This window comes from Arvicanthis niloticus, chromosome 1 (genome assembly GCF_011762505.2).
Source record: "Arvicanthis niloticus isolate mArvNil1 chromosome 1, mArvNil1.pat.X, whole genome shotgun sequence".
Classification (NCBI taxonomy): domain Eukaryota; kingdom Metazoa; phylum Chordata; class Mammalia; order Rodentia; family Muridae; genus Arvicanthis; species Arvicanthis niloticus.
In genome coordinates, this window is record NC_047658.1 from 145,680,144 (window position 1) to 145,706,966 (window position 26,823).

At 40.0% G+C, this 26,823-nt stretch overlaps 1 protein-coding gene across 2 annotated transcripts; it reads left to right on the forward strand.

Moving 5' to 3' along the window:
* The first annotated feature begins 2,724 nt into the window (after window positions 1-2,724).
* On the forward strand, window positions 2,725-26,584 carry LOC117707817 (cytochrome P450 2C55). 2 transcript variants are annotated; one of them, XM_034501361.2, is made up of 9 exons: window positions 2,726-2,930; window positions 6,500-6,662; window positions 7,195-7,344; window positions 10,511-10,671; window positions 17,459-17,635; window positions 20,214-20,355; window positions 21,498-21,685; window positions 23,964-24,105; window positions 25,938-26,584. In XM_034501361.2, the coding sequence occupies exons 1-9, from the start codon at window positions 2,763-2,765 to the stop codon at window positions 26,117-26,119; spliced, it is 1,473 nt and encodes a 490-aa protein (XP_034357252.1). In that variant the 5' UTR covers window positions 2,726-2,762; the 3' UTR covers window positions 26,120-26,584. The 2 variants fall into 2 exon arrangements, with proteins under 2 accessions (XP_076776434.1, XP_034357252.1); XM_076920319.1 differs by lacking the exons at window positions 21,498-21,685; window positions 23,964-24,105; window positions 25,938-26,584 and adding an exon at window positions 21,387-21,451 and having other exon boundaries at window positions 2,725-2,930.
* The last annotated feature ends 239 nt before the right edge of the window (window positions 26,585-26,823 follow it).

Genomic DNA, 26,823 nt, shown 5'->3' on the forward strand with positions numbered 1-26,823 from the left:
GTCAATAATAATATCATAAATTGTGGGATAGGTATAAAATGAATTAATATAATTTTTCATTACTCTAAAGAAATGCCTGATATAGGCTATTGTGGTGATTAGCTTGGCTAACTTGATACAATTTAGAACCATTTGGAAGAGAGTCTCAATGAGGGATTGTTTTTATGGGTTGGCCTATTGATGTGCCTATGGGGGATAGTTTTAAATTGAGTTAATATATTTGGGAAGATTCAGTTCACTGTGGCTGGTACCATCCTGAGGCAGGGATTTCTGAACCATATAAGATTGGAGAAATGAAGCTGAGCACAAGTAAGCAAGCATGTGAGCATGTGTGCATTCGTGTTTCGGTGTGCTCTTGACTGTGCATGAGATGTGACTAGCTGAAGTGCCTGCCTTGACGTACCCACTAGGATGACTGTAAGGTGGAGCTGTAAGTGATGTAAGTCCCTTCTCTCCTAAGTTGCTTTCGGTAGGTCATACTGTCACAGCAACAGAACTGAAAATAGAGTGGCTACTTGTGAAGAAAAGAGTATTTCTTTTAGCTCACAGAGACTCCATGTCCAAACCACACACTGAATGCTTGGTGGTCAGCACTGCTGTAAGAAAAGCACAATTGCTTTAAAGGGAGCTAACTATGTTTTACAGCTGTTAGATTTTAGGGTTACGTGAGTCAGGTACATTACAGCTGCTTCTCTTTGCCTTGGATAAAGAATTCACCAAGCCCTGTATTCCTTCAAGCAATAAGTGTTATATACTAAACTTCTAACACACATTTTAATCTACAGGTAATGTAATTATTAACTAAATGTGTGTTTGTTTGAAAGTCACAGCCTGAGTCATGAAATGTTGAATCACAGAGCATAGTTGAAGCTGGTGAACCCAGTTGAACTGAAGTCTGGAGAGAAGGGTGCAAGTCACAGGGGATTTGGGTTCTAGCCTTACTTTAATACCCTCAGTCTGTGTGACTCTCTAAGGTCTAGTTTCCTCAGTTCTGAAAAAGAAAGGGTTTTATCTCAGGTAAAGGTAGTTGAGGGACTCCAGAGGGTTATGTTTGTTCTGAAATGTCTGGAAACTAAACTGTCAAAATGCCTTCAAAGATGACGAGTAGAACATTTCATAACTTTCCCTCCTTGTCTCTGCAGAGGTGCCACTTGTTCAGTTTTTTTTCCCTGAGCACATCAGAGTCAAATAAGGACTTCTATTTAGTGTGAAGCTGTTGTCCTAAGAACCAAATCAGGGTGCTGTACATTTGGAATAATTAAAGATCGGGGGTTGATTTTGTTTGCCCTCTGGGTAGCTTCAGTGCAAGGCACAGTGCACCGAAAAGGCCAACAGATCTCATCTCAGAGCTAAGTTCTTCCATGTATGAGATACATATATAACATGTATGATATGCTCCCAGATTTTCTTTACCCATAAAAAATTAGAAACAAAACTTCCTGTTTTAAGTGTTTTTTTTTTTAAAGAGGGCATTTAATGGTAAAATACACATATTTACTTAGTTAATTACTTGACACATGTTGGTAAGCTAAAATGTGCAGATTTCTCAAGTGGTGGCTTACTTATAAGGCAGAGGCAGTAGGGTCCTGAATCTGTGGACAGCTTGAGATACCCAGGGGGGAAGATATATAAGTTACTGTACCTGTTTTCTTTTTAGGGAACTCTCAGGTTGGTACAGAATGCTGAAATCTTACATAAGATTTTCAGTCTCAAGGAGAATATCTGAGTTTTTGAGAGGCACCACTGGCTAAATAGTATTTTATAGACTAGTTATAAAACACATGACTTGTCTTCAACGTTCTAAATTCTTACCTGGTCACCAGTATAGATGCTGGAATGATTTTGTACAAAGAATTTACTTCAGGTTCTGGGAAAACAGCAAAGTTGGTAAAATATACACTGTGCAAGCACAAAGACCTGAGTCCAATTCCCCAATAGTCATGTAAAAGCTGGGCTCGGTAGTACATGTCTGTAACCTCAGTGATGGGCAGGGTGAGGGCAGAAACAAGAGGATCCTTGAAGATTTCTTGGTTCACTGAGGAATCCTGAGACAGGATTCTGTCTCAGGATTCCTCAGTGTGTGTGTGTGTGTGTGTGTGTGTGTGTGTGTGTGTGAGAGAGAGAGAGAGAGAGAGAGAGAGAGAGAGAGAGAGATCTACATACATATGCATATGCACTCACATGCATGCACACCAAGATGAATACAAGAACCCACATATTTATTTTATTACAGCTTAGTTCAGGCTTCAAGATGCAACTGGAACTCTGAGGGTATTGAAATCTGCCCTATACCAAGTTACAAAAGCACAACAACAACAACAAAAGACTCAACAATGTCTGAGTTAAGTCCAACTCCAGACTAGCTCACCATAGTTGGTAAAATCTCCTCCCAAGAGAACAATTGTTTCTTTTTTTTTCTTTTTCTTTTTTTTTGGTTTTTTTTTTTTTTTGTTTTTTGAGACAGGGTTTCTCTGTGTAGCCCTGGCCGTCCTGGAACTCACTCTGTAGACCAGGCTGGCCTGGAACTCATAAATCCGCCTGCCTCTGCCTCCCAAGTGCTGGGATTAAAGGCGTGCGCCACCACCGCCCGGCTCAAGAGAACAATTGTAAAGATCTTCTTTTCCTGTTTGCCAGCAGGCCAGAGTCCGCTCAGAAGATAGATAAAACTGCACATAACTGATTGGTCACTTAGGTGTCAGCTAACATTATAAAAGCCCTGGGCTGCAAACGCACAGGAGTCTTCCTGAGAAGAGAAGGCTATCATGGATCCAGTCCTGGTCCTGGTGCTCACTATCTCCTGTCTGCTTCTCCTCTCACTCTGGAGACAAAACTCTGGGAGAGGGAAGCTCCCTCCTGGCCCCACTCCTCTCCCAATTATTGGAAACATCCTTCAGATAGACGTGAAGGACATCAGCAAATCCTTTACCAATGTAAGTATCCTTGCTACATAGTGACTGAAAGCTAAGAACGACTCTCTGCTGTTAAATAAGTACATTTCTGGGGTTAAACTATGTTATCCTATGGCAAATGTGCAGTGTGGATTTTCACATTTGGTTTCTCATTGTCAGAAATGATTGAATGAGATAATGTATTTGTCCAGGATAGACATTTTTTTACACTGTAAGATAAAATCCATATAGCAGAGAGAACAGCTACTTTTTCATTGTTTCATGATTCTTAGCTACAACTTTTTGCACAAGATAAAAGGTATTGGAATCATTTTGAGTGTTTACTGGAGGCATCATCTATGTACATGTGTATTATCTTTAGGTTAGCCAACCAAAATAATTAAATTTCTTCAAAGAAACAAGTTATGTCTGATATCAAGGAATCCGAGTCAACACTAAACATATGTGAAGGAAACAGAACTAGTAAGGTCCAGTGGGGCCTCATTGTTTCTGTCAGAACTTATGGATGAGCGAGCGGCATGGAAGAGCTTGTCCTGTGGGATGCTGCCTGTGCTGCTCTGCTTGCTGTCTGCTCTTTACTCAGTCATATCAGGATAGCAGACAGCCTGGCATCACACTCACCTAGAGAGAGATTTCTGTTATTTTAGTAATATGATAATATTTTAAATTAACTAATTAACATCCCCAATGCTACTCTCCTCCTGGTCCCTGTTCACTGAATTCCTCTCCCCATGTTTCCTCCTCTATACCTCTGAAAGGGTGCCCTCTCTGGGTATGCCTTCACCTTGGTACACCAAGTCTCTGCAGGACTAGGTGCATCCTCTTCCACTGAGGCCAGACAGGGCAGCCCTCTGCTACATATGTGCTGCCGCTACAGATTGGTGTATGCTCTTTGGTTGGTTTCTCAGTCTCTTGGAGCTTCCAGGGGTTCAGGTTAGTTGACACTGTTAGTCTTCCTGTGGGGTTGCTATCCCCTTCAGGGCCTCCAATCACTCCCTTAACTCTTTCATAGGGGTTCCTGACCTAAATCCAATGCTTGGCTGTGTGTGTCTGCATCTGTCTCAATCAGCTTCCGGTAGAGCCTTTCAAGTTATTTTAGGCTCCTATCTTCAAGCACAGCATAATATCATTAATAGTGTCAGATGCCTGTCCATGGGATGAGTCTCAAGTTGGGTCAGTCTCTGTTTGGCCATTTCTTCAGTCTCTCCTATATTTTTGTCCCTGCATTTCTTTTAGATAGGACGAATTCTGGGTCAAAAATTTTGAAGGTGGGTTTGTGTCCCTATCTCTCCACTGGGGGTCCTGTCTGTCTCCTGGAGGTGGTCTCTTCAGGTTCTGTATCCCCACTTTTGGGCATTTCAGCTAAGGTCATTCACATCGACTCCTGCAAGCTTCCTAGGGAGAGTTTTTTCTTTATTGGCTATTTTATTTATTTACATTTCAGATGTTATCCCCTTTCCCCATTCCCCCCCCCATACCCCTTACCCCATCTCCCCTCCTTCTGCTTCTATGAGGGTGTGCCCCCACCCACCCACCCACCCTCACCTTTCCACCCTCGAATTCCCCCACAGTGGGGCAACCAGCCTTCATGGAACCAAGGACCTCCTCTCCCACCTATGCCCGACAAAGGCCATCCTCCCCTACATATACAGCTGGAGCCATGGGTCCCTCCCTATGTGCTCCCAGGCTGGTGATTTAGACCCTGGGAGCTCTGGTTGGTTGGTATTGTTGCTCTCCCCATGGGGCCTCAAACCCCTTTAGGTAGGTTTCCAGTATTTATCATAGGGTAATTGAGTGACCCTGTGAGAAGCGCTCAGCAGAATCCTGAAGCAAAGTCTTCATAGTTGAGTATTTGTTTCAGTGTGGACACAGGGGACTGGTTTGTGTGGTCTACTATCTTGAAGTTGAACAGCTTTTGAGGGGGGAAGTGAGCATGTTTATAGGAAAGGCAGAAAAAAGATACAAAGTCAAGATTTAGAATTGAGAGGGCTGCAGTTCATTCTATACCATGCCAGCCTTGAGGTGTGTTTGTTTTTCTTAGCCTTTTTATACTTCACGGTACCATGGGAAACATAGCCACAAGCTAACAGAAACAACTGCTGAAATATACACATAAGACATCTGTTCCCATCCAAAGACTTCTACCAAGGTCAATACAATAGAAGCTTCAGCTTCTCACTGTGAGCTTCAAGTATACCTCCTGTTACCGTTCCATGCCTCATCAGGCCAGGAAATCTGTAGGGTTGTGAGCCCGAGCCCACTCCACCCTAGGTAGAGATGCTTGGGGAGGCCCACGCTGCCTCCAGGGTGGATGCTGGGCTGTAGGAAAGCACCGAGACACCGCTTCAGGGGTGCAGTCTGAGGCATGGGAAAGCTGGAGCTGGTTCGGGGGGTCCTTGGGCCTGCTATGAGGCCTGGCCGTGGGGTTCTCAGGTTGTTGGCCAACAAGGCACCACTTGGAGTTGCAGAAGAGCAGAGAACAGAGTTGGGGGCCCACAGGCTGCATCTAGCCCAGGGCTGGGGTGGCAGGGCAGGGATCGAGGAGAAGAGCTTCGGCTGATCCCAGTAGCGATAGTTCTTGGCTTGATGGTGATCATGGCTGGGAGTGCAGAGGCCTTCTACAGGAGACTAGACTGCCGCTCTGCGGTTGAAGGTCTTCTCCATGGCTCCCAACGGTGATCTCAATGAAAAGAGACAATTCATTGTTCTAAACAGTTTATTGTCATGGTGGATAATGGATGCATAAAACCATACCCCCACTTCTCAGTGTGGGCCTGAGATTAAATACCATTTCCAGGGAGGGTTGTTTGGGAATGCCCTCTGGGCCTCTAGGTACCTCATTAGCATGGAGCCTATTTGACAGTGGTCATAGCATTTTTCCTGTTGTCTTGGTCTGAGATGTTAGGGATGTCTCATCCACATGTGGAAGCGATTGGGGGCATTGTCCTTACATGACTGATGGCCACAAATTTATGTGGGGGGGGCGGTGGCTATGTGACAGGGGCCTGGTGCTGGGAGCAGGTGAAGCTCCTACCATCCATCCCATCAGAATCTCTAGTGCTTCAAGCCTTTCGCTTGACCTTACCAGGCTCCCTCTTACCATCAATCACCCTGCAGAAATCTGCCAACAGACCCTGATCCACCTTGACTCTGCCCAGCAGACAGAGTTTTCCTTTTCTTTTTTCTTTTTCTCTTTCTGCTCCAGAGAAGTGGCAAAGGGCTCCCAACACTAGTTCATTGGCCAAGTATCAGAGACCCACTGAGAAGGGTTTCAAATCTGAGTGTTGAATTTTTAACCCATGGGAAAGTAAAATGAATTTGAGATTCTTTTAACCTCAGTGTCTTTATCTGTAAATTCACAGATAAACTTACTTCAAAGTGTCACAGTTCTGACAGTTTGCACATTGGTTTGTCTGGACATCTTCTGGTAAACAAGACACACGCTGGATGTGAAAGCTATAGCAAACAGCTTTTTATGTATTGAATCTAAATTTGATGTTGTGGTTGGCAGACCAGAAATGTGGACAGTAAGATGCTCACATTAGCTTAGATTCTTCTTCTGTTACTTATAATTCCTTTCTTATTTGCAGTTCTCAAAAGTCTATGGCCCTGTGTTCACTCTGTACTTTGGTCTGAAGCCTACTGTGGTGGTACATGGATATGAAGCAGTAAAAGAAGCCCTGGATGACCTTGGAGAGGAGTTTTCTGGGAGGGGTAGTTTCCCAATTGTTGAAAGAACGAATAATGGTCTGGGTAAGTATGCACATGCACATATGTGCATGTATGCACATGCATGTGTAGGCATGTGTATGCTGAGAAGGGACCATAGGGATTAGACAGGAAAAGCTCCTTAGGCAGTGTCTTAGTTAGGGGTTTACTGCTGTGAACAGACACCATGACCAAGGCAACTCATAAGAATAATATTAAATTGGGGCTCGCTTACAGGTTCAGAGGTTCAGTCCATTACCATCAAGATGGGAACAAGGTGGTGTCCAGGTAGGCACGGTGCAGGAGCAGCTGAGAGTTCTCCTTTTTCATTTGAAGGCTATTAGGAAAAGACTGCCTTCCAGGCAGCTAAAATGAAGGTCTTAAAGCCCATGCCCACAGTGACACACTTCCTCCAACAAGGCCACACCTACTGCAACAATGTCATACCACTAAATAGTGCCACTCCCTGGGCTAAGCATTTCAAACCACCACAGGCCGGTAGTCAAGTTGCAGTTAGGGTCCTGTTCCCTCCATTGCCTGGGGTCTCCCTTCTAGTTTTCATTTCCTGTCCTGGTAGGGGTCATTTTCAGCAATGGGAAAAAATGGAAGGAGCTTCGGCGCTTCTCACTCATGACCTTGAGGAATTTTGGGATGGGGAAGAGGAGCATCGAGGATCGAATTCAAGAGGAAGCATCCTGTCTTGTGGAAGAACTAAGGAAAACAAATGGTGGGTACTTGTTTGCCTGGCTCTTCCTCTACATGCCCTTTCAACACTGCAGTGGTAGCCAGCTCCTTTTAGGCAGCGGCCCTTAGCTCTCATGCTAGTGCCCAAGGACAGAGCGTTGCTTGTCTGTCCTCATGTTTGTACATGCTGATTGTGCCGACAGTATGGACAAAATAGTCATAGAATCCCATTCTGACCCAGTTGCTTTCAAAACAGAACATCATGAAGATAGAAAGTGTTAAGCCTCATTAAAATTCATACAGGGTAACATTTTCCTGTAGTGTCATTGTGACTTTATTATTTAGAATATTTTCTTGGATAGTATTTGTTAAGCGTACATGACATGATTGAACTCATATTTTCATGGAAGATGAGAAAGTGACATATTTTGCCATTGAGGTATTCTGCATCTGTTTGATCAGCTTTAGTGACACAGTGACACGTATTTGCTTTAAGACCCATGCCTGCAACTTCTGCCAGTAATGATGGTTTTCATATTTTTATTTTCTTTTGCTACTTTCATCAGTTGTGTTTACCCTGTAAACAAAGGGCTGTTTAAAAGTTGTCAGTCAAGTAGTTACTTGATGTTAATAACTATTTGCTATGGTTTTTCGTATCTCTCAGGTCAGTATGTACTATGATGAATTCTGCTAATATAGAACATGTATGACTTTATTTATTTATTTATTTATTTATTTATTTATTTATTTATGTTTTTCGAGACAGGGTTTTTCTGTGTAGCCTTGGCTGTCCTGGAACTGAACTCATTCTGTAGACCAGGCTGGCCTGGAACTCAGAAATCCGCCTGCCTCTGCCTCCCAAGTGCTGGGATTAAAGGAGTGCGCCACCACTGCCCGGTGACATTATTTACTTAACCATATTTCAACTACTATTAACTTTACCCTATCTTCTGCTAATTGTAAATTAGCTTTCATTCTATCCTTTGTAATTTGCTTATTAGCCACATTTTAGTTTTCTCTGTTTTACTCTTTTTGATTCATGGATGTCTTCCAGATCTTGGGAGGGACCTCTACACCCATGTTTAGCTATTTTCTGACACAGAAAGCATGCCTTTGATTTTCCAACCAGTTCATTCTCCCAAATGTTTTCTTTACCAAATTCACAAATGGAAGTCCTGTGTTTTCTTTGCTCTAGGTCACATTACAGCAAGGTGTGGGATCCCGAAGGGCATCCAGATCCCACAGAATTTACTCTCAATGAACTTCACTCAGTGTTTCTGCCCTGCCTCCTTCCTCCTGTGTAAGATGGAATATGCTTTCCTGACCTCTCTTTGCTCCTGTCTGCAAGCCAACCCTGATGTTCTCCCTGAGTGACCCTATGCAGAATTGTGTGGCTTCTCTTGGGCTATATAACCACCAGTCTTTCCCATGATTCTCATCCGATTTGCTGCCCTCTACATATCTAGATAAAAAGGAAGTTTTGGGTGCATCTTAAAACATTGAATTTATGGCTTGGAACATTTATTATAATTATTGTCAAAGTGAATTTGATTTTTCAGCTTGGGTTCCAAGTTACCTCAGTTTAATTATCTCTCCTAAATGTAAGGACAGATTAGAAATCTAATGAAATTTTTGATATTTATTTATTTTCAGTGTTTCTTTATGTGAATGGGTGTCTTGCCTGCATGCAAGTCTGTGTCCTGTAAGCTCCCAGTTGCCAGGATATATATTTAGAATTTGTAGTTGTCAGGATACAATGACATTTGCAAGCTACACAGGTACATACTTTTCATTCATTACATGCATTTCATTTTACTATATCTATGATATAAACTTGTTGACTTATTGGTGATTTGATTAAAAACTGGTTTTGAGACAGCATCTCACTCTGTAATCTAGAATTTGCCTCTGAGTTTGCTATGCTGTCATCCGGAAGGGCAGGGGATCCGGATTGTTATACCACACTGTCTGAATCAACACTATTTTATTTAAATATGCCAATGCAAAATTAATATTTCTTCTGCTTTTGTTTCTTATGATAAAATTGACTTAAATGACTGTTGAATAAAAAAAAGTATAGACCCTGTTGATGGCTATATAGGATAGTAACCCAGAATTTCAAAGGAGGGTAGGCTTTATATAAATAAGTTAAAGTGATATGCCTGGTGACCAGGGACACAAAATTCGGTATTTTTTCTTTTTAAATGTTGAAATGAACGAATTAAAGGACTCCACTTATTAATGTAACTCTGTATTTGTCCCATTTAGATTTTCATTTGAAATTACTTTAATTTCACCTTTATTTTAGGTAAACACATCTCTAAGAATTGGTGCTTGTGTTTTGCTACTATTTTTTTGATATAGGTATTTATGTTCTTTCAAATTTGTTCTGATGAATGCTGAATTTCCTATAATCTATTTCTCCTCGATAGTGTTCTCTGCTGGCTGTGGTAGACATGACTCCTTCAGCTATTCACTGGACATAAAATGTTTCCAGGTTGCTATTTTCTTCCTTAATAGTGTAGAAATTGCAAAGAGAGATGAGGTTCTACACGGAAAACTTGAATTTTCATGTATTCCTAAAAGTGGTAACTTCTTGGCAACAGCAATAAAAAATAAAAATAAAAATAAAAATAAAAATAAAATAAAATAAAAATAAAAATAAAATAAAAATAAAAATAAAAATAAAAATAAAAATAAATGCTCTCATTTTCAAAAAAATTTGTAATGTATAGCCTGGCAGTGGCAGCACACACCTTTAGTCCCAACACTTGGGATGCAGAGGGAGATGGATCTCTGTGAGTTTGAGGCCAGCCATGCCTACAGAGAAAGTTCCAGTACAGCCCAGACTACACAGAGAAACCTTGTGTTGAAAAAACAACAAAAAATGTGATGATGTGTTTTCTTAGAACTTAACTTAGAATACATACACAAAGAATGATGGTTACACAGGGAGAAGCTCTTAAAGATTGAGCCAATGATTATTAAGCAAGCTAGGACTAAAGAAACAGTGATGTTCAATTGAAAGCATGTGGAAATTCTTGCCAATATGGTAATTTCTGTGCCAATACTTTCTTAAGGACTCTAAAATAATTTGTTTTTAGTCTAAAGATAAAGACATTTACATGCATGTTTTAATGGTATTTTAAACTGTAAATATTTTTACGTGCACGTTTTAATGGTATTTTAAACTGTTTTCAATCTTTCAGGCTCACTCTGTGATCCCACATTCATCCTGAGCTGTGCGCCCTCCAATGTGATCTGTTCAGTTATTTTCCACAATCGTTTTGATTATAAAGATGAGAATTTTCTCAACTTGATGGAGAAATTCAATGAAAACTTTAAAATCTTGAACTCCCCATGGATGCAGGTGAGTCAAAGATGTTCTCTTTACAAGAAATCATGTATGATTATTATTTCTATATCAAATTAAAAGTTTTTGATATGTATTTATTTATTAATCATTTTATTCATTTACATTTCAAATGTTATCCCCTTTCTTGGCCTCCCTTCCATGAGCCCCCACCCCTCCCCTTCCCTTTGCCTCTAAGAGGGTGCTCCCCCACCCACCAACCACTTTTACCTCACCCCTTTAGCATCCCCCTTCACTGGGGCATCCAGCCTCCACAGGACCAAGCACCTCCTCTCCCACTGATGCCTGATGAGACAGTCCTCTGCTACATATGTAGTGAAAGCCATGGATTTTTCCATGTATACTCGTTGGTTGGTGGTTAAGTCCCTGGATTTGTCTGGTTAATTGATACTGTTATTCTTTCTATGAGATTGCAATCCCCTTCAACTCCTTCAGCTCTTCCCTTACCACTTCCATTAGGGTCTCTGGGCTCAGTCCAATGGTTGGCTTTGAGTATCTGCATCTGCCTTAGTCAGATTCTCTCAGAGGACAGCCATACCAGGCTCCTGTCTGTAAGCACATCTTGGCATCAGCAATAGTATTGGGGTTTTGTGTTTGCAGATGGAATGAATCCTACAGTGGGACTGTCTCTGGATGGCCTTTCCTTCAGCCTCTGCTCCATTTTTGTTCCTGCATTATTTTTAGACAGGGACTATTCTGGATCAGGTATAGGAAGAGACAGGAGAGAAGTCCAGAGGGCCAGGAGAATGAATAAAAATAAGTAGCTGTGGGGGGTGGGAAACTTGGGGGAACCACTAGAAAGTCCCAGATGCCAGGGATTCGAGAGGCTCCCTGGACCCAATGGGATGACATTAGCCAAAATTCCCAAGAGCCAGGAGATAGAACCTGAAGAGACCACCTCCAGTAAATAAACATGGTTCCCAGTGGAGGATGGGGACCCACCAATCTAAAAATTTTTAATACAAACTAAAAATTTTACTTCAGTGCAATGTGCCTATTTTCCAGATATTTACCCCAAAGCTTGGAATAAAGAACTTTGTTGGACAGCAGAATCAGTCTTTCTTATCCTCCCTCTCTTTTTACTTCCCTCCCTCCTTCTTTCACCCGTTTCTCCTTCCCTTCCTTTTTCCTTCACCCCCTCTCCCCTTCCCAGTTACTCAAGAGGGAGTAGCTTAAGGAAAAAAAAAAAGGGTGAGGCTGAATATAAAATCTTAGTGTGGAGAGCTTGTGTAGTTTACACAAGGTTCTGGGTTTGATTCCCGATACAGCAATAACAAAAGGAAGCCACATGCCAGTTATAAGGTGCCATTATAAGGTTATAAGGCCACTCACTGTCAAGCCAAGGAGCCACCACTGCCCGGCAAGAGAGTCTATGGTTCTTGAGGTGAGCATTATCATAGTAAAACAAATAGTAAAATTCATATTTGAAGTTTTATATACATGATATATTTATCCCTATTTCCACCATTTCCTGTATTGCCCTTTTTCCTACTTAAAGTCTCCCTCTCTGTTTTATAATTTTGCAATTTCACCCTTCGTGATCTTTGCATCCTTCCCAGTTTTAAAGTCAGTGTTCCATTCTGGAGGTTGAGTGATTGCTGTAAAAATAGCTGGAGTGACTTTGTGTTCTATAGCACACTGCCCAAACTTCCTTAATCCCTGTCCTCATCAATAACATGAATCATAGGAATTCATAAAGTCGGAAGGGTTAAAAAGTTTAAATCAGCACATGAAGTGATGAGCTTCATCATGATGTGAGGTCCCCCCACCCCCCACCGTGTGTGTCTGTGTGATTATACTTTGTTCTTATTAATTTCCCTCCCTCAGTGCCCACATCATCCCTCATTTTCCCACTCTTGCTGGTTCTCTTTTTTCCCCTAACTAGTACTTTCTTCTGATTTTTTTTCTCAGATGAATTCTCCCCCTTATCTTTCTGCCTTTCTTTCTGCTTCTGCTAATTTATTTCTTTCTCATTGTTCCCTTTCTACTTTCATTACTTAAACACAGATCTCCAGCCCCATGCATTTTCCTGAAAATGTAATGATTTCATTATTTTTTATTGGATATTTTATTTATTTACATTTAAAATGTTATCCCCTTTCCAGGTATCTCCTCTGGAAATCCCCTATACTCTCCCCCTGTCTCCCTGCTTCTATGAGGGTGCTCCCCCCAACCCACTCCCGCCTCCCCGCCCTGGCATTCCCCTACACTGGGACTTTGAGCCTTCACAGGACCAAGGGTCTATCCTCCAGTTGATGCCCAACAAGGCCATCCTGTGCTACATATGCGGCAGGAGCCATGGGTCCCTTCATGTGTACTCTTTGGTTGGTGGTTTAGTCCCTGGGAACTCTAGGGGAGGGGCCTAGTTGGTTGATATTGTTGTTCTTCCTATGGGGTTTCAAACCCCTTCAGCTTCTTCAGTCTGTTCTTTAACTCCTCCATTGGGGACCCTGTGCTCAGTCCAATCGTTGCCTGTAAGCATCCTCTTCTGTATTTGTCAGGATCTGGCAGAGTCTCTCAAGAGACAGCTATATCAGGCTCCTGTCAGCAAGCACTTTTTGCCACCTACAATACTGTTGAGGTTTGGTATATGGGATGAATGTCCAGGTTGGGCATTCTCTGAATGGCTTTTTTTTTCAGTCTCTGCTCCACTCTTTGTCTTCGTATTTTCTCCCGTGAGTATTTTGTCCCCAGTTCTAAGAAGGACTGAAGCATCCACATTTTGGTCTTCCTTCTTGAGCTTTATGTGGTCTATGAATTATATCTTGGGTAATCCAAACTTTTGGGCTAATATCTACTTATCAGTGAGTGCATACCATGTGTGTTCTTTTGTGATTGGGTTACCTCACTCAGGATGATATTTTCTAGTTCCATCTATTTGCATAACAATTTTATGAATTCATTGTTATTAATAGCTGAGTAGTACTCCATTGTGTAAATGTACCACATTTTCTGTATCCATTCTTCTATAGAAGAACATCTGGGTTCTTTCCAGCTTCTGGCTATTATAAATAAGGCTGCTATGAACATAGTGGAGCATATGTCCTTGTTATATGTTGGAGCATCTTTTGAGTATATGCCCAGGAGTGGTATAGTTGAGTCCTCAGGTAATGTTATGTCCAATTTTCTGAGGAACCACCAGACTGATTTCCAGAGTGGTTGTACCAGCTTGCAATCCCACCAACAATGGAGGAGTGTTCCTCTTTCTCCACACCCTCTTTATTTATGACTGAAACAACATTCCTTTTTCTCTCTCTCTCTCTCTCTCTCTCTCTCTCTCTCTCTCTCTCTCTCACACACACACACACACACACACACACACACACACACACACACACACACACACATATTTTTTGCAGGATATCTAAGCTGGTTCCATTTCCTAGCTATTCTGAATAGTTAAGCAATAGACATTAAGAAACCCAACATTTTATTTTATGGGTAAATGGTTATAAACAAGTGTGGTTAAACAATTGGGTACACCTGCGCAGTTGTCTTTCAGGCAGGCTTCAGGATATACTGGGTCTGACTCTCCAACTGGACCTAGCTGAGGTTCAATATAGGCTCAATATCAGCACAACTGTAGGAAAGATAATAGTCAACATGATTATGTGACCCCCTAACTACCAGCACTCTCTTTTTTAAACTTCAAGAATTCAGAAAGAGGTTATCTCAGTACATCATATTTCCTACTCCTCTGTGCTACTCTTTTTCTTTTAGAAATATTTTTGCTTAATTATATTGTATTTTATTTTACTTTTTTTTTGCAACATGGTTTCTCTGTGTAGCCTTGGCTGTCCTGAGACTAGCTCTGTATGCCGTTATCAACCTCACAGAGATTATCCAGTCTCTGCATCCGAAGTGCTTGGATCAAGGCATGCATCACCACCTCCTGGCACTTTATTATATTTTGTTATTTTATTTATTTGCTTTTGTGTGTTTGTGTGCATGTGTGTGTCATACATGTATGTATGTATGTTATGTATGCATGCATGTGGAGTCCAGAGGACAAGCTTTTTAGGAGCTCTCTACCTTGTTTCTGGGACAGAGTCTGTCTCTGGCCTGCAGGTAACATACAGGGGAGACCCTGAGCATCTACTTGTCTCTGCGCCCCTCCCCCCAAACTCTGGAATTACAAGCATGAGCCCCTGTAATCCCTATAATTCCATTTTTTGTCACTTCCCTTGGGATAGCTAAGCACTGCTGTACACCAAGCAGGGAAGGAAGAAGTGGAGCTGAATTTCTTGGTCTGTGTCTTCCCTTGGGGTGTCTGGATCACAGTGCACACTAGGCAGAAAGGATAAAGCAAAGTCTGGAAAGGGTGGGTCAGCAGGATCCTGGTCTGGCAGTGAGTGTGGGGAGAAGAAGATATTCTCTGAAGATTTCAGTGTTAACAGCTCTTTTATGTACAGCTCTTTTAGACAACATTCAGTGAAACAGCCTATTGGGTAGAGAGTTGTTCAGTTTACATGGGTATGTGGGTTTTCTGTTGTTTCTGTTATTATTGAAGTCCAGTTTTAGTTCATGGTAATCTGATAGGTTGCATGGGGTTATTTCAATCTTCTTATATGTGTTGAGGCTTGTTTTGTGACTGATTATATGGTCAATTTTTGAGAAGGTACCATGAGATGCTGAGAAGAAGCTATGTTCTTTTGTTTTAGAGTGAAATGTTCTCTAGATATCTGTTAAAAACCACTTGGTTCATTATTTCTGTTAGTTTCATTGTATCTCTGTTTAGTTTCTGTTTCCATGATCTGTCCATTGGTGAGAGTGGGGTGTTGAAGTCTTCCACTATTATCGTATGAGGACCAATGTGTGTTTAGCAGTGTTTTACAAATGTGGGTGCCCTTGAATTTGGGGCATATATGTTCAGAATTGAGAGTTCATCTTGGTGGATTTTTCCTTTGATGAATATGAAGTGTCCATTCCTATCTTGCTTGATAACTTTTGGTTGAAAGTCTATTTTATTGGATAGGGGAATGGCAACTCCCACTTGTTTCTTAGGACCATTTGCTTGGAAGACTTTTCCCCAGCCCTTTACTCTGAGGTAATGTCTGTCTTTGTCTTTGAGGTGTGTTCCTTTTATGCAGCAAAATCCTGGATTCTGCTTGCATATCCAAGTCTGTTAGCTTATGTCTTTTTATTACAGAATTGTGTTCTATGATATTGAGAGATATTAAAGATAGATAGTTCCTATTATATTTGTTGTTGTACATGGTATTATGTGTATGCAATTCTCTCCTTTTGGTTTTGTTGTGAGATGATTAATTTTTTGTTTTTTCTTTGGTTTAGTTTGCCTCCTTGAGTTTGAGTTTTCCTTCTAGTTTCCTATATAGGACTGGATTGGTAGATAGATATTTTTAATATTTGATTTTGTCATGGAGTATTTTGGTTTCTTCATCTATGATGATTAAGAGTTTTGAAGGGTATATTATCCTGGGCTGGCATTTGTGTTCCCTTAGGGTCTGCATGAACTCTGTCAAGGCTCTTCTGGCTTTCAGGACCTCTGTTGAGAAGTCTGGTTTAATTCTGATATGTCTGCCTTTATATGTTATTTGTTCTTTTTCTCTTACAGCTTTTAATCTTCTTTCTTTGTTCTGTGCATTTAGTGTTTTGGTTACTATGTGATGAGAGGATTTTATTTTCTGGTCCAATCTATTTGGTGTTCTATAGGCTTCTTGTCCATTTATGGCCATCTTTTTCTTCTCTGATTTTGTTGAAGATGTTTTCTGGTTCTTTGAACTGGAAATCTTCATTCTCTTCTATCCCTATTATTCTTAGGTTTGGTCTTCTCATTACATCCTGGATTTCCTGGCTCTTTTGGTTTAAGAGGTTTTTTTTTTTTTATGTTTTGTATTTTCTTGGATTGTTTTGTCCGTATCCTCAAGGTATGCTTTATGCCCGAGATTCTTTCTTCAATCTTGTGTATTCTGTTGTTGATGCTTGCATCTGTAGCTCCTGATCTCATTCCTAGGTTTTCCATTAACAGGATTGCTTCCATTTGAGTTTTCTTTATTGTTTCTACTTTCATTTTTAGGCCTTGGGTGACTTTGTTCAAGTCCTTCACCTGCTTGATTGTGGTTTCTTGTATTCCATTAAGGGATTTGCTTGTTTTCTTTTCAAGTGCTTCTACCTGTTCTACTGTGTTTTCCTGTATTTCTTTCAGTGAGTTATTTATATATTCCTTCATGAACTCTACTATATTTATGAGATAGTATTTTAGATCAACATTCTGGTTTTCTGGTGTGTTGGGTTATCTGGGGCTTGCTGTGGTGGGAGAATTGGGTTCTGATGGTGCCAGAGTATATTGGCTTCTATTGCTTATGGTCTTGTGCTTGCCTCTTACCATATAGTTATCTTTAGTGTTAACTGGTCTGGGTCTCTCTGTCTGGAGCCTGACTCCTTTGTCCCTGGGTTGCTGCATGTCTCCTGGGAGACCTCTGGCCCTGGGTGTAGCAGATCTCCTGGAAGACCTTTAGACTGTAGGATCTTCAGGGGGCAGACAAGCTGGTGATCTGCCTGGTTGCCCTTAGTGCAGCAGATCTCCTGGGTTGCCTTCAGACTGTGCTATCTTCAGGGGGGCAGACAAGCTGATGATCTACCTCAGTAGATAAGGAGGTGGAGTTTGAGCAGTGCTTTTTTTTCTTGAGATGGTATTCTACCAGGGTTATTCTCAAACTCAAAGGCTCTGGTGATTCCCTTACATAGGCCTCCTTAGTAATTGGATTACAAATGTGAGTGACTACATTCATCTTAATAAACACATTTTCAAAAATTGTTTAAGGTCTGCAATGCTCTGCCTGCCTTCATCGATTATCTCCCAGGGAGTCATAACAAAGTAATTAAAAATTTTACTAAAATAAAAAGTTATATTTTGGGGCGAGTGAAAGAACACCAAGAAACACTGGACATGGACAATCCTCGGGACTTCATTGACTGTTTCCTGATCAAAATGGAACAGGTAAAGTGTTATTTGTTAGCTTATGTTTCATCAATTATTTCTATTCTTATTGGGCAAAATTGAACTTTTCAGGAAAGAACCACTTGGTGAGCACTTTAGGTTCCTATTGTGGGCACAAACTGGACTTGCTTCACTTAAGATTTAAAATTGAATTGTTAAGCAATCAGAATTATTTAATAAGGTATATGAGGATAGAAAAGATACACTTTGGGTGAGTTAGGCATAAACAACTTAAAAATGCAAACTTTCAAACACTGAAGTAAAAAGTGGACTTGATCACACAGGAGAATGACAGACCTGTGCTTAATGTAGCTGGTGATTTGGGCTTGTCACTAATCTTTGTTACTAATGAGACTTGGGCTTGTTACTAATCTTTGAGTATTTGGAGTGAGGTAGCATGAGTGAAGGTTTAAGATAGGCACAGTGAAGTGATGAGAGGCTCAGAGTGTGTGTGGTAATATGGAGGAGGGTAAGAACCTTAGCTAAGTGTAAACAGAAAGGATTCTGGACATACAAGCGGGTAAAAATGTCTTTGAGGTACTTTGAAAATGTAGGCATTGGCATGAAGAAATTCCACTTATTCAGGTATTTGTTTAAAACAAAACAAGAGTGCAATGCTTTTGCTACCCAGGGGGAATCACTGAGTTCAGTAGAGTGATATCTGAATTCAAGAACCAGCTACAAGGTCTTTTTCTTCTTTGGAGTGTCTTAATGATAGTCTGCATTATGAAAAGATAGATTCTGAAATAATGTCATTAATCCTGGCTTATTCTCAGCCATCTTGAAAATTTTAAATTATTCATGTATTTTGTGTGTGTGGGTGTTCTATGCACCAGAAGAGGCATCAGATACCATGGGACTACAGTTAGAGATGGTCGTGAGCCACCATTGAGCTCAGGACCAGCCAGTGCTCTTAACTATTGAGCCACCTCTCCAGCCCCACCATCTTGAACTTTAATCTCTCATATTTTAAAAGTCCACAATTTTGTTCATAGGTACCTTGGTTGTTTGCAGTGGATAATGCTCGAGATAATAGGAGAGCAAGCATCTCTGTCACTTATTAATTTCCATTTTGTTTTGGATGTATAATGAAGAGTGAAATGGCTGACTCATGCTCATTTCATTTTTACTCTTCTGAGGAACTGTCTTTCTGTTTGCCAAGATGACTGTAATAATTTTCATCAGAATAATAATATCCAATGTTCCCTTTGTCTGCTCCCTCACCTACACTTTTCAATGTTAAAATAGTCTCCCCAGTGAGTAGCACTGTTAGGGGTGCTTGCATAACTGTATAAAGCAACCATTACCCCATGGTTTAGAGAGCCACATGTATGTTTAATCCCCTCTAGCCTAGAGTCACTGACTTAAGAGTCAACTTACTGGGAACCTTTGAGATAGTGTTTCACTTATGGCCTTTCACTCAAAAAATTCTGTATGTTGGGGCTTTTAAAGAATTTTATGATAGCATCTTTGGATTGTAATTATTGGACCAATGTACTTTTAACCTTTACTTTTAATTTGTGCATGAATATAAGCAAATTGTTAGTTCACAAGTGTGCTAATCTCTAAACTCATTTTTACATCAACATATAAAAATCAATATATATTTATATACATGAATACATAAAGCATATATATACATATAAATAAATATATATATAATTTTTATACATTTATTGATCTGCATATGTTGATGTATCAGTAGGTAGAGGGATAGTCAGGAGACTCTTATTCAACTTTGTATAACACTCCAAAACCTTCAAACTCTTTCTGGGTACAGTGGTGCATGCCTGCCATTTTTCATGTTTACACTTAACATGAGTATTCATGTTGATGTTAAAGATTTATTATTATATCATTATTATTATACAATTATACATAGGTGTTGTGTTTGTTTGTCAGTGACCCAGAGGTGTCAGATCCTTTGGTGCTAGAATTACAGAAGGCTGTGAGCTGCCAGATATGGATACTGGGAATAGAACTTGGGCCCTGTAGAAAAGCAACAAGTGTTTTTAATGGCTTATTTCTCCAGCCTTCATACAGATGTTAAACTACTTATGCTCCAGGTGAAGTATACCATCTCCATTGCCATTTGTGTTTTAAGATAGAAAGAATGAGGGCTGGAGAGATGGCTCAGAAGATAAGAGCACTGGCTGCTCTTCCAGAGTTCAATTCTCAGCAACCACATGGTAGGTCATAACCATCTATAATGAGATCTTGTGCCCTCTTCTGGCTTGCAGTCATAAATGCAGACAGAATGCTGTATATGTAATAAATAAATCTTAAAAAAAAGAAGGAATGAAAATTTTGTATCACTGGATTCTTTTTGTCATGTTACTGGTGTGGCATGCTCTGAGAAATTCAATTTTGATGCAAGGAAGAAATAAGGGCATAGAAATGAAGACCAAGCTAGTTAACTTACATTCTGTGCTATACTGTACACTTGCTATAATATTTTATTCACTTCACATTCTAAATTTGCTTATTGTCAACCAACTTGTATTATTTGAAAATTGTTAAAATTGGTCACTCTCTAATATGTATGGTCACTCTTTAATAACAAAATAAAAATTCCCAGGAAAAACACAATCCCCATTCGGAGTTTACCATTGAAAGCTTGCTGGCCACTGTAACCGATGTGTTTGTAGCTGGGTCTGAAACCACGAGCACTACCCTGAGATATGGACTCTTGCTCCTACTGAAACACACAGAGGTCACAGGTATGACTCTGAGATCTGTGAGGCAAAGTCTATCTTTTTCAGATAGCCTGAAAGAATTTTGTGTCACCAGATGTCATTTGTATACATATGATGAGATAAAAATGAGACCAATTTTGAAAAAAGAGAAACATGAGTAAAAGAAATAAAGTTACTGTGAGTGGCAGTAAAACACCAGAGCTCTGAATTCAATGAAAAGATGCTCTGGGTAGCATCTGTGTTGGTGTGTGTGTGTGTTTAAGTATGTATGTGAGTTTCAATATTTTGTGTGAAGTAGTCATAGGAGTGTAATTCATCTCTATTGTAAAACTGCTTACAAGAAGTATAATAAAATAATAAAAATAGCTATTTTTTTTTGCAAATGTGAACAGAAACTACAGACACAACTTCTAGATCATTTAAAAGTGAATGCCTTTGGTAACTGTATGAGTGAAAAACCAGGAAACTAAGTTTTACATATGTACAAACACACACACACACAGACATTTAGTATTTAGTTTAAAATCTTTATTATTTATTTTATGTATTTGGTTGTTTTGCCTACACATATGTCTGTGGACCATGTGCATACCTGGTGTTCACAGGGACCAGAAGAAGGCATCAATTCTGGGACTGGAGTTATAGACATTTGTGAGCCACCTATGGGTGCTAGGAATTAAATCTGGATCCTTCGGAGGAACAACCAGTGATCTTAACCATGGAAATATCCTTCCAGCTCCATGACTCAATTTTAAAGTATCACTATTATTTAGATGTGAAATTAATTCTTGTTATGTGTTTTTTCCAGTAAGACAATAATGATTAGAATTCACATGTATAAGAATTTCCATATTGAAACATTTTATCATCTCTGTGTGTTGGATACTGTGTACAATAATGTACCTGTTTGCACATGTCAATCTTAATGCCTAATTTGTGTAGGGGGGGATTTGTGTGTTTCTAAGTGTGTGTGTGTGGCCTGATACCTTTATAACACTTCATATAGACTTGAATTGTTATGACAAATGTACCGTTTCTTAATTGTGTCCTAATAACTAAAGTCCAGGAAGAGATTGATCATGTGTGTGGCCTGATACCTTTATAACACTTCATATAGACTTGAATTGTTATGACAAATGTACCGTTTCTTAATTGTGTCCTAATAGCTAAAGTCCAGGAAGAGATTGATCATGTGATTGGCAGACACAGGAGTCCCTGCATGCAGGACAGGACCCGCATGCCCTACACAGATGCAATGGTGCACGAGATCCAGAGATACATTAACCTCATCCCCAACAATGTGCCCCATGCAGCTACCTGTAATGTGAAATTCAGAAATTATGTAATTCCCAAGGTAAACTTGTTTTGTAATTTCTGAATTGAAAATATGATTCTAATCCTCCACCAACACAAAATGGGAGAGGTGGAAGTAACCTTTTACTATTATATAGTGACCATCTTTGTCTCCTTTCTCTGATTTTGGCTTAAAGAATATTTTATCTAACATGGCTACTTCTGCTTTATTAGGCTTGAATCTCTTTCAGTTCATATATGTCCCTATAAGTGAAATAAGTTAACAATATGACAATTTGGTTGTTATTGTTTTATTTTGAACACTGAGTCTCTTGTGATTTTTTTTTATTTTTTAATTTGAGAATTTAAGCTATTTATAGTAAGGTAATCACTGAGCAAGTATTGCTTGCCAAGTGTCATTTCTGGTTTAATTATAGCTTCTTTATTTCTTCTTTCTCTTTTAAATGCTTTTCTGTGGCAATGTGATATACTCCAAAACCGTGTTTTGCTTCCTTGCTCATTTCTTGTGAATGTCTACTGTAGATTTTTGCCTTGTATAATAAGAAAACATATTTCAGTTTCAACAAGCTATATTGAAATGGCAAGGTACCATGCTGATAAAGTTTCAAAAGCTGTAAACAAACAATGACAACAAAAAGGAAGAAGAAAACAGCCCAATAAAAACTCTGTCTATACACCTACTTTTAAATCCCAGTCAGTGTCTCACTGTTTTTCTGATGTGGTTCTCAGTCTTTTGAGTTCACACGATTCCCATATGTCTGCCTCCCAGCACTAGGCTACAGGCATGAGCCACCATACTCATGTATATTTTGAAAATTTCTCCTTTCTCCTTTTCTTTTTCTTTCTTTTTAGTGCTGGGGATTGAACTCATGGCCTTGCACATGCCAGCCATGTGTTATTGCACTGAGCTATGGCCCCACGATTTGATTTTGATGTATTTTCTATTTTCTTCTATTAACTATATTTTTACATACTTGTACAGCTATTATTTTTACTCCTTTTTGTCATTCATAGTAAAGAGATGAATGGTTTGTGTTTTATTCTCTTACAATCTTAGAACCATTTGAACTACCCTGTGAGCTGTTGTTACTTGTGAGCTCCGTACATTGTCATGTTTTTTTTTTTCTTTCTTATAAGCTGACACCTCTTTTACTTTGTAGAACTCCTTTAAAATTTATTTATGTCTGGTGGAAATATAGTTTCTTTTTTTCTTTCTTTGTTCCTTTGTTTGTTTGTTTGTTTTCTGAAGATTTTATTGATCCTTTATTTTTTTAGGGTTAACTTCAATGCCAAAAGTGTTCTTTTTGTATTTTTTCCATGAATGAGAATTTCTAAGACAATGTGGAAAAGCAGCCATGATAGCACCTCATTTCTTTCATAGTTAATGTTTAAAATTGCATTTAATTAATTAATTAATTAATTAATTAATTTATTGAGGGTGGGTCAGAGGACCACTTGCAGGAGTCAGTTCTTACCTGCCACCTTCTGGGTTCTGGGGATCAGACTCAGGTTGTCAGGCTTGCATGCCTTTACCTGCTCAGCAACCACTGAACCTTTTTACTAATTGAACTTTTAAAAAATTTATTCATTTTAACATACCTCTCACTTCCCCCTTTTCTTGGTCACTTCCTACCACAATCCTTCCCCTACCCCCTATTTCCTGTGTTCCCACACCCTGGCACATCAAGTCTCTGTGGGGCTAGGCACATCCTGGAAGCACTGAGGCCCGAAAAGGTAGCCCAGCTAAGAAGAACATATCCCATGTATGGTCAACAGCTTTTGGGATAAGCCCTGTTTCAGTTGTTCAGGACCCACATGAAGACAAAGCTGCATAGCTGCTGTGTGTGTGTGTGTGTGTGTGTGTGTGTGTGTGTGTGTGTGTGTCTAGCCTGTGTATACTCTTTGGTTAGTGGTTTCATCTCTGAGAGCCCCAATGGTCCAGGTTAGTTGACTCTGTTTTCCCATAGAGTTCTTATCTCCTTCTGGGCCCCAAATCCTTCCCCAACTCTCCCATAAGAATTTTCAATCTCCTTCTGCTGTTTAGTTGTAGGTCTCTTTATCCTTCTGAGTTAGCTGCTGTGTGGAGCCTCTCAGAGGACAGTCACACTAAGCTCCTGTCTGCAAACACAACCAAGTGTCATTATCAGTGTCAGGGATTGGTACTTGCTCATGGGATGGGTCTCAAGTTGGGTTAGTTATTGGTTAGCCAGTCTCTCAGTTTCTACTCTATTCCCTGTCCCTGCATTTCTTGTAGAGAGGATAAATTTTAGGTCAAAAGTTCTATGGGTGGGTTCACATATTTTATCTGTTATTTTCAGGGCACAGACTTAGTAACATCATTGACTTCTGTGCTACATGATGACAAAGAATTTCCCAACCCAGAAGTATTTGACCCTGGGCATTTTCTGGATGAAAATGGGAACTTCAAGAAGAGTGACTACTTTATGCCTTTCTCAATAGGTAAGTACAATTTATTTCTATTTTTACTTCAGGTACAAGGTAAACTTTTGGCGGGTACTGTTGTCTTGGCTGACCTTGGACTTAATATTCCTGCCCTGTCTGTCTGAGTATTTGACATCATAGACATGTTCCACAAGGCCCGATTTCATAAGATACAATTCTGAGATAAAATGGATTGTCTACCATGTCCTCAGGGACAGGTGGTTTCACTCTTTGTGCCTCCTCAAAGCAATTCTCTCAATTCCTATACATGTTCCTTGATTATGACACATTCTAATTGTTTCTCCACATTACTAGGGTTTTGAGAATATCCAGCTTATTTTCTTTTTGACTTGAGAAAACTAAAATATAGGCCAATTGAATTTTGCTTCTGCATATACCTCTATGTTTCCTAAGTGCTCCTGTTGGAAGTGAGCCTCATTTAGACTTTTCTCAGCTGCATGAGAAAAGTATCTCAATCCATTCTTAGACAGCTCTGGGAACCCAAGTGCTTTAGAGAATATAATAGAGACTAGGCTCTGAAGAGACTTAGTTCTGAGTTAGGGAAGCTGGTAGTCCACAGGGCACTGTAATCCAGTTGGATTAGTGCTGTCAGAGAGGCAAGCTTGGGCTCCTGGGGAGGTCAGGAGGGAGGTTCCTCACCTCCTACTCTTTCATACTCACAGGACTATTCTGACAGGGCAGTGGGAAGTTGGCTGGCTCACAGGGAGCAAAGAAATAAGACAAGAGGAGGCAGGGAACTGTACCAAAAGTACAAAGTACAGGAGCAGACATGTTCTGCTGTTAGAACCTGACAAGAATGAAGGCTGAGAAAGACCTTGGGCATGTGGAAAGACACTCAGCAGTGATTCCAGAGCCTCTGGAGTTTTCTTTACCTTGGATGTTCAGTCTCACTGCTCCATTCTGTGCCGAGTCTTTGCACACAGAGTCATATTCATTTTTTGCCATGTGCTTTTATGACTTTGATGTGGGTCTGCATTGTACATTCTCATATGTGACAGACTGAGCCCTTCCTTTTAGCAAACTCATATTTGGAAAGGGAATGCAAAAGATGACATAGCAAAATGTTCAAGTGGTCCATGTTGTTGGGGAAGCAGGAATAGAGAGGAAGCCCTGGAGCGGGTGGTCAGCATCTTCTATCTGAGGAGATTACGAAGAATCATAAAGAAATGTTACAGATTGTAGTCCTTGAGGAAAGTATCAGAGCAGCATTTCTGAGACAGTTGGTGAGGTGTGAAGCTTTATGACATTGGACGATGGGGACGGGAGCTATGAATGGAGCTGAGAAGGGTTAAACCCTGCATTTAGTATTAGACAGGAAAAAAAAATGTGAAGGTCCAGGCCAAGCCATTTCCATCTTGTCTCATGTGAGCAGATGCAGGGGTTGTATTTAAAGGGAAGGAGTTATAGATATGGACAGGTAATTATGAAAAACTTTTGAGTATAAAAGTATTTTGTGGCTGTTTATTTTCCCATAAGCACAAATAGAACATAGTATCTCAGTTGCTTTAATGCTTCCCCTTCAGCTACTAGAGCAGTGAAGTGAAGACTGATGTCAACTTGAAAGATCAAAGGTAGTTGTATGACTTGTTAGTAAAGTTGTGATACAGAGCTTATAGTGAATATTTAATGAATGAAGGGTACCTCCTAAACCAGAAATTGAACAGACAACATTTGTGTCCAAGGTTATGTGCATCTCTGTTTAAAAATCCTTGTAGTCATTCAGTATTTGACTCATCCACCATTTAAGAATCAAACTCAACTGTCTACCTTTATAACAGTTCAGAACCTACTGTAAGGAGAGAAACCTCTGTGTTGTTTTTGTTTTTCAGGAAAGCGGATGTGTGTGGGAGAGGCCCTGGCTCGAATGGAGCTGTTTCTGCTTCTGACCACCATTGTCCAGAATTTTAACCTGAAATCTTTTGTTGATACAAAGGACATTGACACTACTCCAGTGGCCAATACTTTTGGCCGTGTACCACCTTCATACCAGCTGCACTTCATTCCCCGTTAAAGGAGAACACACTTGCTGCTGCTGTGCTGGTGTCTGTGACTCCTCAGGAGGCACTTTCCATATCCTTTCCACTATTTGGGACACCTCTCATTTATCCTTTCACATCTCTTTATTCTCCCACAATCCAGTCATCATTCTTCTTTGTTTAAGAAGATTTTCCAGAGTTATCATGCAAATCCATCCTCTGGCCCATTTAGTCTATAACTCTTATATTGACTGTGAACTGCACTAGGACATGTGCTGTGTTGCTAATATGTTATGGGTGTAATACAGAAGAGTTCAACCGAGAGCCATCTCTGCTTTCATGGATCCAAAATAAAGGGAGTTATTAACTGAAGAATCATTTTTCAGGCTTTTTTTTTTTAAATACACATAATGCATATAAAGAGTGAAAAAGTAAGGTTAGTATTATAATGCATATTGAGATATCATCTTTCACCTGTTAGAATGGGGATTTGGAAATTAAAATAAAACTGAAAAAATGAATTGATAATAAGAACTGGAATTCTTTATTTTGTCAACTTTTTCAAAATCTGGGCAGCTGTAGTTGCCTAGGCTTATTTCTTGGCCTTCTATTCTAGCTCATTGGTCTACATGTCTGATTTTCTGACAGCATTATACTGTTTTTGTTACTATGACTCAGGAGTATACTAAACCAACAATGGGCAGCAATGAATGGGAAGTCCAAGAATCTAGTAGCTGCT

What these genes read in the sequence shown, in the direction of transcription:
- LOC117707817 (XM_034501361.2), top strand. Translation starts at nt 2,763, where the DNA reads ATGGATCCAGTCCTGGTCCTGGTGCTCACTATCTCCTGTCTGCTTCTC. An exon ending in TCAGCAAATCCTTTACCAAT is followed by an intron (nt 2,931 to 6,499) that starts GTAAGTATCCTT and finishes TCTTATTTGCAG; the next exon opens with TTCTCAAAAGTCTATGGCCC. An exon ending in GAAACACACAGAGGTCACAG is followed by an intron (nt 20,356 to 21,497) that starts GTATGACTCTGA and finishes GTGTCCTAATAG; the next exon opens with CTAAAGTCCAGGAAGAGATT.